The 20,032-nt window shown below is 43.0% G+C and overlaps 1 protein-coding gene across 7 annotated transcripts in view; it reads right to left on the bottom strand.

The window, feature by feature from the left end:
* The window catches only part of LOC132209270 (utrophin-like), a 559,562-nt gene that overhangs the window by 87,378 nt on the left and 452,152 nt on the right, over window positions 1-20,032 (bottom strand). Inside the window, exon 1 of one of the 7 annotated variants that reach the window (XM_059644403.1) lies at window positions 5,995-6,696. The exons of the other annotated variants lie outside the window; for them this stretch is intronic. Within the exon in view, the coding sequence (XP_059500386.1) occupies window positions 5,995-6,034 (40 nt within the window). The 5' untranslated portion in view covers window positions 6,035-6,696. Of the gene's footprint in view, window positions 1-5,994; window positions 6,697-20,032 lie in introns of those variants that run through there. 7 annotated transcript variants of the gene reach the window in all.

Below are 20,032 nucleotides of genomic sequence, written 5' to 3'. Positions count from 1 at the left end.
GCAAATATCCACTCTGACTTTCATGTCAGTAATTGTCACTGTCTAATTCCTCACTTCAAGGTGAGGTGAGATACTCATGAGACCTAAATACTCGCACAAAGGCCTTTTGTTGCACACTAGTGAAACTCATCTCTCACCGTTGAAACCTTTGATGGAAAACTGGATTTTTTTTCTCAAAGCCAAGTATTTCTTTCTAATCTTGTCATAGTTTTTCCAACTGATCCAGCACTGCCCACATCATCCAGAAAGGCTGGGAATATTTAGCCCACTGTTAGCTTCACTGATATTTTTACAGTAAATCCAGGCCATCATGGACTACCAGAACACATGACCAAAAAGTCCCAGCTATATCTCTCTGTTTGTGATGTTTATTAAGGGCTAAACAGGGAAACTGTCTTTGAAGGACTGGACAAAAAAATGTTGGATTCAACAAGTTAACAACATGACTGTTTTGCCTTCATGTAATATACTTGCAGTGCAATCAAATATTTCAGACAGAATCAATTAAAGATCTACTAAGGCAACCTGAACAGGCCTATCCAGTTGTTGATTCAATCAGATTTGGGACCTTTGGCCTTTGACAAACCAAACAATGACCATTATAGAATGGGTTGGTAATTCTTTATTATCTACAAGATTTAGGGACAACAAATTGTCATAGTGGCATAAACTCTATAAATGGAAAGTAGAGTTTTCATTTCTGTCGAGTTTAACAAGGTTTAAGATTGATAGCTTAATCTGTATTAGGCTGACTCTTGAATAACATTACCAAAGAAAGTTTCAACATATTTGCCCCCAAAAAAGTCAGATATTTTGTATATATAAATCCAGGAAATAGTAGAGATGTACAGCAGATTAATCAGCAAGAAAAAATATGTTGATCCTTCATTTTTTTATTCATTTGTGGGATGTGGGCGTCACTGGCTGGCCAGCATTTCTTGCCTATCCCTAGTTTCCCTTGAGAAGGGGGTGGTGAGCTATCTTCTTAAACCATTGCATTCCTCCTGCTATGGGTTGACCCACAATGCTATTTGGGAGGGAATCCCAGGTTTTTGGCCCAGCAACAGTGAAGGAACAGCCCTTTCATTAAGTTATCATCTCTTGCGTTTTCAGCATATAGAATACTGCCAAAAACAGACACAATTTGCCACAGCTTTCCACTTTGCACTCATCAGGACAAATGCAAGAATGCTAAGTTTCAAAGGATCATAATTTATAGCACAGAAGAAAAGGGCTGATCGATTGACAAGGTGACTCTAACTAGTCCAAGTGTTACCGCGCTATTGGGTAATTTTAAAAAAGTGCAGAAATTGGACAAATCACTTGGTTCAGGAGAAAGCACCTGTGAATGTAACTAGGTCGCATCTAGCTCGAACGAATAAGATACATTACAAGATTAACCAATTAAATTGTTTTTTAGTGCAGCTACTGACACACACTTCGGATTCTTTGGTAAGCAATGCCCCAATCACAGAATCACATCTAATGCCATGTGAAACAAAATGTCTGCTAACAAGTAGCTGATCAAATTAAACATGTTCTTTCAGCCATTCACAATAGGCTTGTGCTCACGCTCAATCAGCCTACGCTTGCAAGACCCAAAGGCGGCCAGCGTCAGGACAGCAATCCGAACATTGATAGCCATGTAAAACTCTATGCCGTCAGGTTACGCTCAGAGAAGAAAATAAAACAGAATGTGTGGAAAAGTGGTCACACAAGAATGGAAGCAAGAAAATCCCGACAACACTCTGAAAGGCACAGGCAGGAACCACCATGGGTGGCACTATAAAATCAAGTCAACACAAAGAGGAGACATGAGAGTCATTTGGCAGAAAATATAAAAAACAACAAGCTTTCTCCAAATATCTATCAAGAAGGGCAAACAAGACACCACCACAATTAGGAGTAAGGTGAAAAAGTGGCAGCATTATTACTTTCAGACTTCTGCATACATGCAACAAACCAAAAGAATTTGAAATAACAAGGCAGAGGTTTTGGCGAAATGGCATCAGACCCAGTTCTAGATATTGGTAGTCCTCACACTGACCGGATGAAAAGACAATATAGACATTTTCTAATCAACCTGTTACACACCTCTGGAGCAGGTGAAACTTAAACTTGTTGGTCTAAAGTCAGGGACACTATCACTGCACCACAAGGGTCCTGTGAAGACACAATGTAACAAACACACACAAGTAATACCTAGGTGCTACATAATTTGTCGCAAAATGTTAAGAAACAATTAGAAAGATCAGGGAACACTGGCCTCTATTACAAGGGGAACTGAAAAAAGGTGGGAATTCTAGCTGCCCCAATATACAGCAGGGTATAGTTTTGACCTCCTTCCTTCAGGATATGTTTATATTGGAAGCAGTTCAAAAGAACATTCTTTATGTTGATTCTTAGGGTGAGGACTTGACTACGTGGAAAGCCTGAGCAAGTTAGGCCTTAACTCATTGGCGATTAGAAGAATAAGAACTGGTCTTTTTGAAACCCAAGATTCTGAGAGGTCTTAACGGGGTAGATGCCGAAAGGATTCCAGGACTGGGCATACTGTTTAAAATTAAGGGGTCTCCTATGTAAAATAGGATGAAAAGAAAATGTTCTCAGTCATCAGTTTGGAATTCTCTGGCCCAGCTCGCAGTGGAGGCCAGGTTCCTGACTAATTCCAGGTTGCCTAACAGATTTTAGAGTTCTGGAGTTGAGGGCTATGGAAGGCAGGCAGGAAAGTGGAGTTAAGGCCCAATCAGATCAGCCATAACACTGAAAAATTCAGCAGGGTCAAGGGATAAATGGCTTACTCCTATTTCTAAGATCGATTTGGGCTTTGACTGAAGTGCCATTAAAAATCACCGATTCAATATTTGCAGTGGTGACTAGAGAAAATGTTTAAGTAAAAATGTGACTTTATATTTAAGATATTGAAGTTGCACATGGATTTGCAAGGCTATATCAAGGTTCTTAAATCTTGAGAGGAAGCAATTCACTTTGTCACTTTGGTTCCCTGCAAGCATTATCCACAATTCGCCCCACTCCATTTTCCCTTCTCTACAACTCTACACTTTTTTCAGCTTTGTGTAAATAAATTCCTTAATGGAACTTGCTACAGACTGTGCTTCTAATAGTCTAACCCTGCCACCTACAGAGACTTTCGAGTCGGTGTATGAGAACTGTTGAGTATGTGTGTCTTTATTTCTGTGCAGCCATTTAAATTATAACATTTATTCTACCTTGTTTCTGTGTCAGTTCTCACGACACATGCTGAATTTCGTCTGCCACACTAGATTTTGCATCTGGTATAAAGTATTTCGTTCCTCATTCCATCTTACAGGAAAGATGTGAATTAATGGATGGATCCCAAAGCAAGAAATCAAGGTTGATTCTTACAATGAGTTTCAGAGACAGTAGGAACTGCAGATGCTGGAGAATCTGAGGTGACAAGGTGTACAGCTGGATGAACACAGCAGGACAAGCAGCATCAGAGGAGCAGAAAAGCTCATGTTTCAGGCCGAAACCAATCAGAAGAATGGTCTAGGCCCAAAACATCAGCCCTCCTGCTCCTCTGATGCTGCTTGGTCTGCTGTGTTCATCACCTCTACACCTTGTTATCTCTCTTTTTTCTAAGAAGTGCTGATTTGTCGGAGCAATTTCTGGTTGTGAGGCTTTAATGTCTCTGAAAAAGATTCATGAGGGACCCTTAATGGAAAATAAATATCAGAGATTTATTGGGTTGGGCAAATTCCCTCAAGAATAATGCCAACTGCATGGACACGATTCCCATTCCAACTGAGGTAGATCTGGAATCTGCCTCCTCAGTCTGTCCCTAAAAGTGAAAGGGAATAGCAAACTACTGCTGGTTAAAAATAAGATTGTCAAGAAAATTGCTCAGGATCAAGCATCTGCAGATAATGAGCTTAAAACTTGCCTTAAAGCAATCCACACATCAATGATTGGAAGAACGAAATGAAAGAAAACAGATAGAGGAGGCTCTTGGTTCCAGAATCAAACAGAAACTGATGAAAGGCTTGGAAGGAATGGCTAGCTAAAGCAACGGTCTGCTACTCTCAAAAACACTGCACTTTTAAGAAGCTACTAAGCCAGGATTAGGTTATTTTTAAACACACAATTAGTCTTCAACCCTTATTTCCCAAATATTGAGTGGGCAGTGCCGTGGATAAGTGGTTAGTTGTGCTGCCTCACAGCGCCAGGGACCTGGGTTCGATTCCCCACTTCGGCAGCCGTCTGTGTGGAGTTCGCACGTTCTCCCCATGTCTGCATGGGTTTCCTCTGAGTGCTGCGGTTTCGTCCCACAGTCCTAAGGCATGCAGGTAAGGTGGATTAGCTGTGGGATGTGCAGGATGACAGGCATAATGTAGGGGGATAAACCTGGATAGGCTGCTCTTTGGAGGTTCGGCGTGGACTCGATGGAGCAAATGGTCTGCTTCCACACTAAGGATTCTATGACTGCTGCATGAACTGAGCTCTACCTTGAACGTAATATTCAGTCATACATTTGATCTACTGCTTTGCTCTGTGCCATGGTTCGCACACTGTGAAAACTGTATGAAATGCAATGCAAATGCAACACAAATGCTTTTCAGTGTGTTAAACTCCAGAGACATTAAATTCAAATAAACAAAATCTCTCTCTCGCTCAACAGGCATCTACATGAAGGAAACAACCCCTGCACAAGAACTCAGCTAATAACCATGATATGTAACACCTTACTCCTCCCCCATGTTTATGCATCAATTTGTTAATTCCATAAAAACAACATGCTTGGTTCTTGCAGACAGATACAACCCCACTTCACAGTCATTCTGCCTTTGGGTACAAATTTCACTCAAAAATTAATTCAGCATCTTTTTCGTTTATCCTGAAACTGCAATAAAAGCCAAAAACATCCTCTTTGACAATTCCCCTTTTTAACATGATAACAAGACCTTATTCTACTAATTCAAAAATTGTTGCCATAGAGAGGCCAAGGGCAGGAGGTCAGGAAATGAAATGTCAGTTCAATCAATCCAGGTACCTGACAGCAAATGGATGCTCGTATAAGCATCATCCACTCTCTGGTCCAACTTTACAATGCTGTGAATAAGGCACTCTTGTTAATCCATACTATATGGATTTCTTTCACTAAATTAGCAGTGGAAATTAGGCCACAGTAAAAGGTCAGCAAAACTAATTACAAACTCTCAGGCATATGAATAATTCATGCAGTCGATGGTCAATTGCTACTAAGTTCCAGAAAATTGAGAAAACTCCCATAAATTGTGGCCCCAATTGTTTGGCTGGAAACCATGGCCAGAACAGGTTTCTTGCATTTCTCCACAGTAAATACTACTTCAAAACAATTAGAACAATGATAAATGGAACACACATGTATTCGATCAATGTATTTAAAACTGGTGAATAACTATCCTCCTCAATTAAAAGCTGGATAGGTTTATGGGGTTTAAAGCAGAGTCTATTTAAGAATGACCACTGTATTTACTTTCAGCTGTTCGAATATATAAGAGAATCATTACATGTTTAATTTCTCAATTTAAACAAAGACATGGCACTCCACAGCAGGATATGCTCTCTGTAAATTGTGACAGGCATCTCTGGTAATTAACTAAAACACAAATCAACTATTCCACTGACTTTTCCCAACATTTGAACACACTTTGTAGTTCTCTATAAACTTAACATAAATGTACTTTGACTTTTACTGCTGTTGTATGTTCATAAAATTCCATTATGCGTGGCACTAACACAGTTTTCAACCTGCTTAGAAACGGATCAACAACACATTGAAGTATGTAAGAGAATGTGTGCTGTGGTATTAACCACTGCATCAACAGAAATTAAACGCAAAGTGAATAACATGGAATGAAGAACTAAATATTAGGCCATTAGATAAAATCATGTTTTTCTTACTATACCTGTTCAATTTTTCTTAGCAACTCCTGCAAGCTGAAGTTCAGGCCATTCATCATTATGTCTCACCTTGACACAGCCGACATCTTTCTGCAATAGGTTGTCCCATTACTGCTGTTGTGCTGCAGTTTTACATCTTCAAGAAGATTACCTCCTGTTTTAACCTGTCCTCATGTTTCTCTTACACACTAAATCCATCAGATTGTGGTTTACATATTAGCAGTTTCACACATCCATCAATTCAAAAGAACTCGTCCAAAGATACCCAGATCCAGGGTGCTCAGTAGTCTTTTGCGGCTTTCAGCCATCTTCCATTGTGCTTTCTTCGTCCCAGGCAGTTCTCACCCTAAAGTTCAGTCAAAGACTTTGCTAGTTCTCGCTTCTTCCAACAGCCCAGCTGTTTTTCCTTTAACGTACCCAATTTTGGGGTCCGTCTGAATCAAACAGTTGGTCTAAACCGCTGGCAATTTGGAAGTCAAAAATAACTGACCGATCGTCACATAAGAAATTTTTAAAAAGGACTTTCTGCGCAAAGGTAAGAAAACCAATCCTCGAAGGGAGTCTATTGTAAACATATAACCAAACAGTGACATCAAATGGGACTTCAGTCCCCAGGGCAAGGAAGACCACAGCAAAATACCAGACCACTCCCAATGATCTGTAAATTAATGTGTTCATGTAAAAGTCCCTCAGATTTATTACCATCTTTGCTACAGGCTGAGAGTTCAGAGATCTGTGCCCATCAGTTCCACTGTGCTTCTCTACCTCATACTACAGATCACTGCACTGCCTAGTTGAGTTGATACAATGTAGCCCTGGAACTATTTTGTTACAAATCAATAAGGCACTTTCATCACAACAGGAGCAGATTCAATGCTGTCAGTTATTTCAATGCCCTCTCATTTTTGAATGGTTTTTTGTTACTTCATTATTATGTGTTACTGCTTTAGTGCATCAGCAGCCAGGTAACCAACAAATTCTCTGATGTATCACTGGCAATTATGGACTTTGGACCAGGTTCATTAATGCTTTGATTTTTCTCTCTCCTTCTACTTTCAGGAATCCCAGTGTTTCTTTGCCTTCCAACTGACCTACCAGTGTTCAAGGATATTGTTTTCCATACAGCAAGATATTATTTTCAGAATTATACCCCCAAAATATAATCTAGCAATTTAACACAAGAAATTCAACTGGCATACGCCAGCGAGAGTTATCACATTCGTAACCCTTATTACAATTGTTTGTAGATTCTCCACATCCTCTCAGCATTGTCTGGCCAATACTTTCCTCCATTTACTGTGTTAACAGCAAAGTCACAAAGTGAAATTATATTCTATTTGTGTCAAATTTCAGAAGTACAATGGATTCAATGGTAAAGAAATACTAACTCAAATACAGCAGCTATAGATAATCAGATTAACCTTCCAACCAAAGCAGAGCAACAACCAAACGACAGACTGCCAAACTATACACCCAAAACAACAGCAAATTCAAAATAAGAAAAGCCATGATTAAACTGCTCTCATGAGAATGCACTTGATAACTGCACTCGGATACAGGGAAAAATACCAAGCCTGGAGGAAAAGCGCAGCATACCCATAAGGTAAACTCAGGTTGCTGAAGGCATGCTTCACAAGAAATAAATTAAAGAAATTTTGGCTTTGCTGCTGGCAAACACAGCAAATGGCTGGTGAAAACAAATGAGACGTTTCTGAGGGAAGGCTCAACTTCAAAAACATGTGCTCTAAAGAATCAACATGACAAAACAAAATCAGAAAATCAGATGACACCAAAAACAGAACTTGCTGGCAAAGCTCAGCAGGTCTGGCAGCATCTGTGAACAAAAATCAGAGTTCACGTTTTGGGTCGGGTGACCCCTCCTCAGAACACAACCCTCTTGTTTGTCCGTTTCTATGCATAATGCAAAATGTAAAACAGTTGTCTAATTGCAAAGATTTTCATCATGTTTTAGTATTTCAGCCAGAACATACGGCTTATTAGATGATTAAATTGGTCTTTCATGACAAGCCTGCTCATAAAGTTGTGTCTAAACTGCAGTGGGTAATCACTTCGGCAATGCTGGATGTGTCAAAATGCTGCTTGGCCTTCGGTGTCCATCCAGCTCCACACTCTCGGATTCTGCAGCATCTGCAGTTCCCATTATCACTGATACAATTTTGTGACTTACCCATTTTCAAACCAAATATTTCAGAAGATATTCTAGACAATAGAAGAAATCTGTTAAATTACTTTATGTTGAATCTTTCAGGGTAATACTAAGAGTATGTTTTTGCATGTTACAGTTTTCAAATCAGATGCACAGCAACAGGATGCCTCCAAGTATTTCTAAACAAGACAGATGTGATTTTTTGTGGTGGCACAGAAGCAGAACAGTTGTTGCCAGTCTCCAAAAGTCTATTACTTTAGCATATCAGAGTCTCTGGGGTAATCTCACAGCATACTCATGACAAGATCACTCTCAAAGCCACACACAAATCAAATCTAATTCTAGACGGATTCTTCTCTTTACTTCTATTTATTTTAAAGCAAACATTTGTACAGGAAAGAATTTTACAATCAGACTGTTTGAATCAACTGCTTTAGAAAAAGGCCGACAACAAACACACAGCACGCAGTTCTGGGCAAATTATTGAGGGTCTGTCTACCAGTCCTAACTATTTCTTCATGAGGACCATAAATCTTTTTGAATCCTTATATTTCCTTGTCGACCTTGTCAGCATTTCATGATAAAGTACATATAAATGCTTAAAACAAGTCAAAATCCTGGAATTCCCTCCCTAATGTCATCGCGAGAGTAGCTATATCACATGGCATGCAGCGGGTTAAGAAAGCAACTCACCACCACTTTCTCAAGGGCAACTCAAGACAGGCAGTGATGTCCATATCGCAAAAGTGAATAAAAATTGTATATTGAAATAAAGATACACAATAGTAAGTCTCACCTCAGGTGAGGAAACTACTGGAAGCAATTCTGTGGGACAGAATCAATCCACACTTGGAAAGGCAGGGCAGTCACGGTTTTATTGAGGGGAGGCCATGTCTGAATAACTTGATTGCATTTTTTGAAGAAGTAACCAGGTGTGTACAAGAGGGGATTACATTTGACATAATCTACTTGGACTTCAGCAAGGCTTTTGTCAATGTCCCACATGGGAGACTAATAGTGAATAGCCCAAGGGATCTGACGAAATTTGGCTACTCGGATCCAGAATTGGTCGAATGTCAAAGCACAGAGGTTGATGATTGCTTGGTGTTTTGGTGATTGGAATTCTGTGTTCAGCGCAGGGATCAATGTTGGACTTATTGCTGTTTGTGTTATTTATAAACGATTTAGATATCTACATAGCAAGGCGGATCAGTTAGTTTGCAGATGGTGCAAAAATTGGTGGAGTAGTCATTCATGAGGAGGTTAGCTTTAGATTACAGGAGAATATAGATAGGCTAATCAGCAGCAAATGGAATTCAATCTGGATACACGTGAGAGAATGCACTTCAGCAGGACAAATAAGGAATAGGAATATATGATGAAAGGTGGAAGCACTGAGGATCCCAGGGATTTTGATATACATGTACACCAGTCCCTTAAGGTATCAGGTCGGGTAGATAAAGTAATGAAGAAGGCATAAGGGACACTTACCTTTACTAACTAAGGCATCGAGTTTAAGAGTAGGGTGGTTATGCTGGAACTATGCAAAACATTGTTTAGGACACAGCTAGCGTAATGGGCACAGGTCTGGAATCCACGGTGAAGGGTTGGTGGGGATGTCACTGCACTGGAGAAGGTGCAGGGGAGATTTATCAGGTGCTGTCCAAGGTGAAGAGTTTTTGAAATGAAGGAAGAATGAACAGTCTAAAGTTGTTTTCCATACAACAGAACAGATGAAGGGAGAATATGATTGAAATGTATAAAATTATGAGAGGCACAAACAGAAAGAAACTTTTCGCTTTGGTGCAGGGATCAATGACTGGTCACGTAGATTTAAGGTAAGGGGCAAGAGATTCAGAAGGGATGAGAGGAAAAATGTTTTTACCAAGAGGGTGTAGGAATCTGGAACTCACTGCCAGTAAGGGTGGCTGAGGCAGAAACCCTCGTAAGATTTACGAAATAAAAGGGGATACTTGCTATGCCAAGGCATACAAGGCAAATGGTACAAATGCCGTAAAATGGAATTAGAATAGTTAGGTGGCTGTTTTTCACAGGCACAGTGCCAAAGGTTCCTTTCCTGAGCTAGAGGCCTCTATGAGACAATAACCAATTCATAAGCATAATAGGTAGTTCATAATATCAATAACTTTGGTTAAAGATATTGGCTGAGAAATTCAAATTCGATTGCCTAACATGACCATTTCTGGGAAATAGCTCAGAATGACTCCCAAAGTGAGCAGTGAATAAAGAAAAGGATTTAATCTAATTACCATTAGATACTGTTTCAACAAATCTCCTGTGCTGTGTTAAAAACCTGCCTGCCCTGCCCAAAATCCAGAAGCCTGCCTGCCTGGGTCGACCCATTGTCTCAGCCTGTTCCTGCCCCACCGAACTCATCTACACCTATCTGGACTCCATTTTCTCCCCCTTGGTCCAGGAACTCCCCACCTACGTCCGTGACACCACCCACGCCCTCCACCTCCTCCAGAACTTCCAATCCCCTGGCCCCCAACACCTCATTTTCACCATGGACGTCCAGTCCCTACACACCTGTATTCCGCATGCAGATGGCCTCAAAACCCTCCACTTCTTCCTGTCCCGCAGGCCTGACCAGTCCCCCTCCACCGACAGCCTCATCCGCCTAGCCAAACTCGTCCCCACCCTCAACAACTTCTCTTTCGATTCCTCCGACTTCGTACAGACAAAGGAGGTGGCCATGGGTACCCGCATGGGCTCAAGCTATGCCTGCCTCTTTGTAGGTGACATGGAACAGTCCCTCGTCCGCACCTACACAGGCCCCAAACCCCACCTCTTCCTCTGTTACATTGATGATTGTATCGGCGCCACCACTTGCTCCCCAGAGCAGCTCGAACAGTTCATTCACTTCACCAACACCTTCCACCCCAACCTCAAGTTCACCTGGGCCATCTCCAACACATCCCTCACCTTGCTGGACCTCTCAGTCTCCATCTCAGGTAACCAGCTAGAAACTGATGTCCATTTCAAGCCCACCGACTCCCACAGCTCCCTAGAATACACCTCCTCCCACCCACCCTCCTGCAAAAATTCTATCCCCTATTCCCAATTCCTCCACCTCTGCCGCATCTGCTCCCAGGATGAGGCATTCCACTCCCGCACACCCCAGATGTGCACGTTCTTCAAGGACCGCAACGTTCCCCCCGCAGTTGTCGAGAACGCCCTTGACCGCGTCGCCTGCATTTCCTGCAACACGTCCCTCACACCCCGCCCCCGCCACAAGAGGATCCCCCTCGTTCTCACACACCACCCCACCAACCTCCGGATACAACGCAGCATCCTCCGACACTTCCGCCATCTACAATCCGACCCCACCACCCAAGACATTTTTCCATCCCCACCCTTGTCTGCCTTCTGGAGAGACCTCTCTCTCCGTGACTCCCTTGTCCGCTCCACAGTCCCTCCAACCCCACCACACCCGGCACCTTCCCCTGCAACCGCACGAAGTGCTACACTTGCCCCCATACCTCCTCCCTCACCCCCATCCCAGGCCCCAAGATGACCTTCCATATTTAGCAGATGTTCACCTGCACATCTGCCGATGTGGTATACTGTATCCATTGTACCCGGTGTGGCTTCCTCTACATTGGGGAACCAAGCGGAGGCTTGGGGACCGCTTTGCAGAACACCTCCGCTCGGTTCGCAATAAACAACTGCACCTCCCATTCGCAAACCATTTCCACTCCCCCTCCCATTCTTTAGATGACATGTCCATCATGGGCCTCCTGCAGTGCCACAATGATGCCACCTGAAGGTTGCAGGAACAGCAACTCATATTCCGCTTGGGAACCCTGCTGCCCAATGGTATCAATGTGGACTTCGCAAGCTTCAAAATCTCCCCTTCTCCCAATGCATCCCAAAACCAGCCCAGTTCTTCCCCTCTCCACAGTGCATCCCAAAACCAGCCCAACTTGTCTCCGCTTCCCTAACCCGTTCTTCCTCTCACCCATCCCTTCCTCCCACATCAAGCAGCACCTCCATTTCCGACCTACTCCCTCATCCCGCCTTCTCGACCTCTCCGTCTTCTCTGAACTGACCTACCCCCTCCCTACCTCCCCACCTATACTCTCCTCTCCACCTATCATCTTTTCTCTCCATCTTCAGTCCGCCTCCCCCTCTCTCCCTATTTATTTCAGAACCCTCACCCCATCCCCCTCTCTGATGAAGGGTCTGGGCCCGAAACGTCAGCTTTTGTGCTCCTGAGATGCTGCTTGGCCTGCTCTGCTCATCCAGCTTCACACTTTGTTATCTTGAATTATCCATGTAATGGACTATAAAGTAATTTGAATGAAAGATAGAGCATAACCCAGGAATATGGGTATAAATTACATAGTTGAGATTATGTTACGAATACTGAGATTTATAAAGCTTTCCCTGGACAAAGAATTCACTGAGCATGTTGGTCACAAATCTGTAAATATTTTTAAGCCACTCAACTCAGAATCACACTGTGTGCTGAACTAAATCTTTTCACATTTTTGACACACGCAATGCAATTCATCAAAAGATATTGCTTTCAGCAGAAACACACATGGCTGTAAAAATTGCACAGCTCTTCATAAAAGTCAGTCAACTCACTATATCTCCTTGAACATAATGAAAACTTGACTGAAATCATCTGTATTACACAAGAGCTAATTAGAAGCCGAACTCTGGCAGCTCCTGTTCATATGACAGCACCACGCAATTAATAAAACAGCTCCACAAAGTGTTCACTGTCAAAAGACCGAGATTAGTACTGAATGGCCCGGGTAACTGGAGGTCGAGTCCAGAATTTTAACTCATTGTACGAGTCAAGGTTGCGCTTGGTTATATAAATTAATGTTATGATTGGAACAGCGTAGTTTCTCTAACTGTGTGTGACTGAAATTAATCAGAGCTAACATTTCAGGTCCAGTGACTGTTCCTCAGAACTGGGCCCGAAACTGGGCAATAACCGGCTCATTGTTGCTCATTTTGGGATCCATCAGGGCCAACGTAGCTTCTAACTTTAATACAATTTTGGTCCAAACACAGACAAAAGAATGGTTTTCCAAGGCTGACAGAAAAGTAACTCACCTTGACATCAAGAAGCCTTCCGAAAACTGAAGTCCATGGGAATCAGGTGGGAAATGGTCTTGAAGATATAGACAGCAAAAGGCAGGATGGTTGTGGTTGCTGGAGATCAATCAGCTCAGTACCAGGTCATCGCTGCAAAGTTCCTCAGTCTGACCAGCTTCAGCTGCTTTATCAATGAACGTAACTCCTTCACAAAGTCAGAAGTGGGTATAGGCACTGATTACTGCAGTCCCTGTCCATATGCAGCAAGGCCTGGGCAAAGTTCAGGCTAGGGCTGACAAGTGGTAAGAATTATGCATTACAAAAAAATGTCAGGCAATGACAATCTCCAGTAAGGGAGAATCTAAATCTCTTTACTTGACAAAAACTTGACAAAGTTGCTAGAAAAGATCAACAGGCCTGACAGCATCTGTGAAGAGAAATTGGAATTAACATCTCAGGTCCGGTGACCCTTCCTGAGATATATATTCGAAAGTGCTGAATTTAGAGGCCAACAGAGACAAAGCAAGGTAGCTCTTTCAGGAGCCAGTACAGACAGGCTGGGACAAATGGCCACCTTCTATACTGTCAAATTCTATGATTCCTCAGTTCAGAAATATTAGAATTTGATTGTGATGCAGGATAATGGAGGCGAAGTTGATCACCAAAAAAAAATTGCTGGTGGCAATTTCATTTGCAGTTCTGAAAGATAAATACTTGCAATTCCAAGAAATAAATCACAGAAGACACGGACTTACCTACTACAATGGAATATGTCAACGTGACAACTGATAAATGTAACAGCTCTTCTCCCTCCCAGCAATTTACACCTTTTTGATGATTTCTGTAATAATCAGCAGTTTCTACATAACTTGCTCAAAGACTCCAAAATAATACTTGCTTTAATCTAAATTCTACAAGCTAGTATTTGGAGCAAAAAAATACAAATATTTATAAACAATACTGTCACGTGCTGTCGGTAGCTGCGCACTGTTAAAGGTCAGGCCATTAGGTAATTTCGTTACCATATAAACTCGCTCCTGATTTTATAGATAACACAATCTCTTCAAGGCAAGCCTGACCAAATATTATTAAATGGTCCTGCTAATATTGCAGCTTCATGATTGTTTATTTTGAAGATTACTGAACTGATACAATGGGTCAGAATAAATTTCTACTCAGGCAATTGTAAAAATTCACTTTTTCACAGGAACTGAGAATATCTTGGCAATAGGGAGAATAACATGTTCATTCTAATTTTCTCTTTCTCAGGCTCCTGGGCCTGTTTCTTTCTATTTCAGGCAATATGCAATTGGAGGGAATTCATTAAGGGATTGGTTCACGATCTCAACACCAAATGGCATCAAAGGGTGGCATTTAGAACAAGAATACAGGTAGTGTTTTGTGTTTTGCAACGATGTTGCCAATAGGATTTTAACAGAAGAGCATGCTTGGATGCCATCACAAAATATACATACATAGTTCTTACTTTAAGCAAACAATTTATACCTGAAGCTGTTTCCAAAGTTCTCACCTTCTGCTTCATATTATCGAGTTGGCAGGAATCCTAGAACTAATGAGGCACTTCAACCTGGGGACAGCTATATTGTCAATTGACACCAGAGTCATAGAATCATACAGCAACGGAGTAGAACTGTACCTGCATCTACCAATTCCTCTGGCAGTTCATTCCACAAGCGAACTACCCTCTGTGTAAAAAAGTTGCCCTTCAGGTCACGTTTAAATCTTTCTCCATTTATTTTAAAAATGTGTGCTCTAGTTTTGAACTCCCCTACCCTAGAGAAAAGACCTTTGCTATTCATCTTATCGGTACCCCTCATGATTTTATAAACCTGTATAATGTCACCCATCAACCTCCTAAAGCTCTAGTGACAAAGGTCACAGCCTATCCAGCGTATCATTACAGCTCAAATTCTCCAGTCCCAACAACATCCTGCTATGTTTCCCGAACCCTCTCCAATTTAATCACATCCTTCCTATAGCAAGGCAATCGGAACAATACTCAAAAAGTGACCACCTACCAACTCCGAGAACTCAATGGTCTGATCAATGAAGGCAAGCGTGTTAAATGCCTTCTTAACCACCTCGTCCAACTTGCAAAGGATTATGTAACATCAATCCTTTGGTCTCTCAGTTTTACAACTCCATCCACAGTTCTATTAACTGCAAAAGTCCTGCCCTTATTTGGTTTACCAAAATGCAATACCTCGCATTTATCCAAATTAAACTCCATCTGTCACCCCTCAGCCCAATCGCCAATTGTTCAAGATCCCACTATAATTTTAGACACCTCCTAAATGCTCATCCAAACTGATCATTTAATTTCAGCAACATTCAAAAAATTATGAAAGAATATTGTCATCTATCAAGTTGCCTTTTTAACAAAGTTGTGAAGTGAGGGCCTTGAGAGTAGTTGGAGGTTTGGAAGGTGCCAAGGATTTTTGGTGAATTTCTGCTGTGCATCTTTTAGACAATGCATGCTGCTGCTACTGAGCATCAATGGTTGGAGAAAGTGGGTGTTTGTGGATGTGATGCCAATCAAATGGACTTTTTTGTCCTGGATGGCATCAAGCTTCTTGAGTGTTGTTTGAGCTGCATCCATCCAGACAAGTGGGAAGCATCCCATCACACTCCTGACTTGTGCCGTGTACAAGGTGGACAGGCTTTCATAAGTTAGGTGGCGAGTTACTTGCCGCAGTATTCCTAGCCTCTGACCTGCTCTTGTAGCCACTATGTTTACGTGGCGAGTTCAGCTGCATTTCCAGTCAATGGTAACCCTAAGGATGGTGAGACAGGGGGATTCCATGACACCACTGAATGTCATGGGCTGGAGATTCGGTTGTCTCTTATTGGAGATGGTCACGGCCTGGGGTTTGTGTGGTATGAATGTTACTTGTAGCTTCTCCGGCCAAGCCATTTGTACATTTGGGATGTTAGATTCTTAGCTCGGGAGAACGGTTGTTTCATGTTTGAAATGTATACTCAGCAGTAGACGAATCTGTAGCTACCTTTGCTTCCTTGATAAATTGTTGTTTTCCAATTTGCTTTTTCCACTAGGCACTGTCTTCCAACATGATGAGAGACAACGGGAGAGAAAGCGTTCCAGCTCTTGTCATGAATGAATCTTTTTTCTCTTTTTCTGCTCTCTTCTCAATAACAGCTGTTGAAATATAGTTTAGTGGGAATTTCAGAGTTTAGCTGCACTATCTTTCCAAGCTGGCTGACTGGCAGTTGAGCTCTCCATTCAGAATGTGTAAAAGTACCATATATGTGTGAACTACAACAGGAAACGTGAGTTTCTTGATGCTGATTCAGTTGCCTGTTTCAATGACTACAGATGAAATCATGATTTAAATGCAGATTAATTTATTCATTCATTCCACATAGGTTGCCCGAAGCTTGCTGCAGTCCATAGTCAGAAGACAACAGCCATCATTTTAGGTCCATGCTTTTGTCGTTTTGAAAGAAACTTCAGTCCATGCAAGTTTCCGCTATAACAATCAGATAATGGAAATTGAAACAAAATAGTCCATACTTAGACCTATCTGACAGGTTTCCAACTCTAGATCCACACAGCTCCACGGGTCGGGAATTCCACAGGATATCAACTCACAATTTTAGTCATACATGTGGTTTCTGACAATCTGGAGACTGCAAGTTTCTTTGCATTAATTCAGCTCACAGGGCTCATTAGTTCCTCCTCAACCATTTCCCTCAAAGTCACAATGCACACTTGAAACACTTTAAAAGAGGCAGCAATAAATGTTATTTTTTTCTACATCTTTTTGCACTGTCATTCACACTTTCAGTACTGCAGCACTTCTTCCATTTGACAGTTTGTCATTACAAAGTTACTAAGGCTCTCACCCTGACTTTCAACTGACTAAAAGTTAAGACGCCTGAGAAAAGTAATACAGTGAAGTGCTTATTGCAATTATGCTAATGCAGCTCATTAAAATTATTTCTTCCAAATATGATCTGCAACAAATTGTAAGGATGAGACTCGAGGCTGGGTGTAGATGAATGCTTTTGATAGACTGCTTCAATCTTGTCACTATTATAACTCAATCTCACTATTATAACCAGAGATAATGGGAACTGCAGATGCTGGAGAATCCAAGATAACAAAGTGTGAGGCTGGATGAACACAGCAGGCCCAGCAGCGTCTCAGGAGCACAAAAGCTGATGTTTCAGGCCGAGACCCTTCATCAGAGAGAGGGACGGGGAGAGGGTTCTGAAATGAATAGGGACGGAGGCGGAGGCGGACCGAAGACGGATAGAGGAGAAGATAGGTGGAGAGGAGAGTAGAGGTGGGGCAGGTAGAGAGGGCATAGGTCAGTCCGGGGAGGACGGACAGATCATGGAGACGGGATGAGGTCGGTAGGTGGGAAATGGAGGAGTGGCTTGAGGTGGGAGGAGGGGATAGATGGGAGGAAGAACAGGTTAGGGAGGCGGGGACGAGCTAGGCTGGTTTTGAGATGCAGTGGGGGGAGGGGACGAACTGGGCTGGTTTTGGGATGCAGTGGGAGGACGGGAGATTAGAAGCTTGTGAAATCCACATTGATACCATTGGGCTGCAGGGTTCCCAAGCGGAATATGAGTTGCTGTTCCTGCAACCTTCGGGTGGCATCATTGTGGCACTGCAGGAGGCCCATGAGGGACATGTCATCTCAAGAATGGGAGGGGGAGTTAAAATGGTTCGCGACTGGGAGGTGCAGTTGTTTACTGAAAACCGAGCAGAGTGTTCTGCAAAGCGGTCCCCAAGCCTCCGCTTGGTTTCCCCAATTTAGAGGAAGCCACACCGTGTACAGTGGATACAGTGTACAAATTGGCAGATGTGCAGGTGAATATCTGCTTAATATGGAAAGTCATCTTGGGGCCTGGGACAGGGGTGAGGGAGGAGGTGTGGGGGCAAGTGTACCATTTCCAGCGGTTGCAGGGTAAGTTGCCGGGTGTGGTGGGGTTGAAGGGGAGAGTGTGGAGTGGACAAGGGAGTCTCGGAGAGAATGGTCTCTCCGGAAAGCAGACAGGGGTGGGGATGGAAAAATGTCTTGGGTGGTGGGGTTGGTTTGTAGATGGCGGAAGTGTCGGAGGATGATGCGTTGTATCCGAGGCTGGTGGGGTGGTATGTGAAGACGAGGGGGATTCTTTTAGGGCGGTGGTTGCAGGGGCGGGGTGTGAGGGATGTATTGTGGGAAATGCGGGAGACACGGTCAAGGGCGTTCTGGACCACTGCGGGAGGGAAGTTGCAGTCCTCGAAGAATGCGGACATCTTGGATGTGCGGGAGTGGAATGCCTTATCCTGGGAACGATGTGGCGGAGGCGGAGGAATTGGGAATAGGGGATGGAATTTTTGCAGGAGGGTGGGTGGGAGGAGGTGTGTTCTCGGTAGCTGTGGGGGTCGGTGGGCTTGAAATGGACATCAGTTTCTTGCTGGTTGCCTGAGATGGAGACTGAGAGGTCCAGGAAGGAGAGGGATGTGTTGGAGATGGCCCAGGTGAACTTGAGGTTGGGGCGGAAGGTGTTGGTGAAGTGGATGAACTGTTCGAGCTCCTCTGGGGAGCAAGAGGCGGCGCCGATACAGTCATCCATGTAACAGAGGGCCTGTGCAGGTGCGCAAGAGGGATGTTCCATGTCACCTACAAAGAGGCAGGCATAGCTTTGGCCCATGCAGGTACCCATGGCCACCCCCTTTGTCTGTACGAAGTGGGAGGAATCGAAGGAGAAGTTGTTGAGGGTGAGGACGAGTTTAGCTAGGCGGAAGAGGGTGTCAGTGGAGGGGGACTGGTCGGGCCTGTGGGACAGGAACAAGCGGAGGGCCTTGAGGCCATCTGCATGAGGAATGCAGGTGTATAAGGACTGGACGTCCATGGCGACATCCACTATTATAACATTGTTATAAACAACATGGATACAAAGTTCCAAAGCTCTTGTCTTGACTAAATCAAGCTTTGTACAGCTTCATTTACTGTTCAGGTTTCATACACAATTCCTCTAAATCCTTTCACCATCTATATATCGTAATATATATCGTGGCAAATAATTAGTCGCGTGTTATGAAAGTAAAGAGTCAAAATTCATAGTCTCCATGTGCAAGACTCCACAACACAAATAACCCACAATTCTACAATCTGTGAAATATCAGTTGGAATGCAAGCTGATTAAAAAAGCTCAAAGGCAACAGAAATGAGAATTAATGCTATTGGTGAAACTCCAAAGGTTAACATATCACACTGCATGCATCTTTGTATACATGGGAAGGTAATAAATGAGATTTGATTTGACATATTACCGTCACATGTAGACAGACACAGTGAAAAGTATTGTTTTACATGCTAACCAAACTGGGCTGATACGGCATCAGGAAAGCCAGTGCCAGACATGAGACTGCTGAGTGAGAGGCTTTATTTCAGGGGATAACGTTTGGTGTAGGAACCAGAGCAATGGACCTGCACGAGTAACGGACATGGTCAATGTGAGGTCAGGTCGAATGACATATAACGATCAAGTAGATGCAACAGCCCTGAACGAGAATGTCACCAAGACCATACGAATGCTGCAAACTCGCAAACAGTGCAGGGGCACAACGTGCCCAGCTCCTCGACAGCCTTTCCAATCGTTCGAGAACATGTGTGTTTGACTTCTCCGTCAAGCATCGAAGATACCTCGGAATCGGAGATGGTCACTGCCTCGACGCCTTTTCCACTTGCAGAATAAAACTGATTTCTCGCGAGATACTCTCGGCGCAAGAGGCAGGCTACTGCACATTACACTCTGCCCGTATCCGAGGCAGGATTAGAGGAACCTGACCCGATGCTAGAACATCCAGAAACCACAAAAGAAAAA

The sequence above is a fragment of the Stegostoma tigrinum genome, unplaced genomic scaffold (assembly GCF_030684315.1).
Source record: "Stegostoma tigrinum isolate sSteTig4 unplaced genomic scaffold, sSteTig4.hap1 scaffold_79, whole genome shotgun sequence".
Classification (NCBI taxonomy): domain Eukaryota; kingdom Metazoa; phylum Chordata; class Chondrichthyes; order Orectolobiformes; family Stegostomatidae; genus Stegostoma; species Stegostoma tigrinum.
The sequence above is the reverse complement of the archived record's forward strand: the minus strand, read 5'-3'. Positions and strand labels throughout refer to the sequence as shown.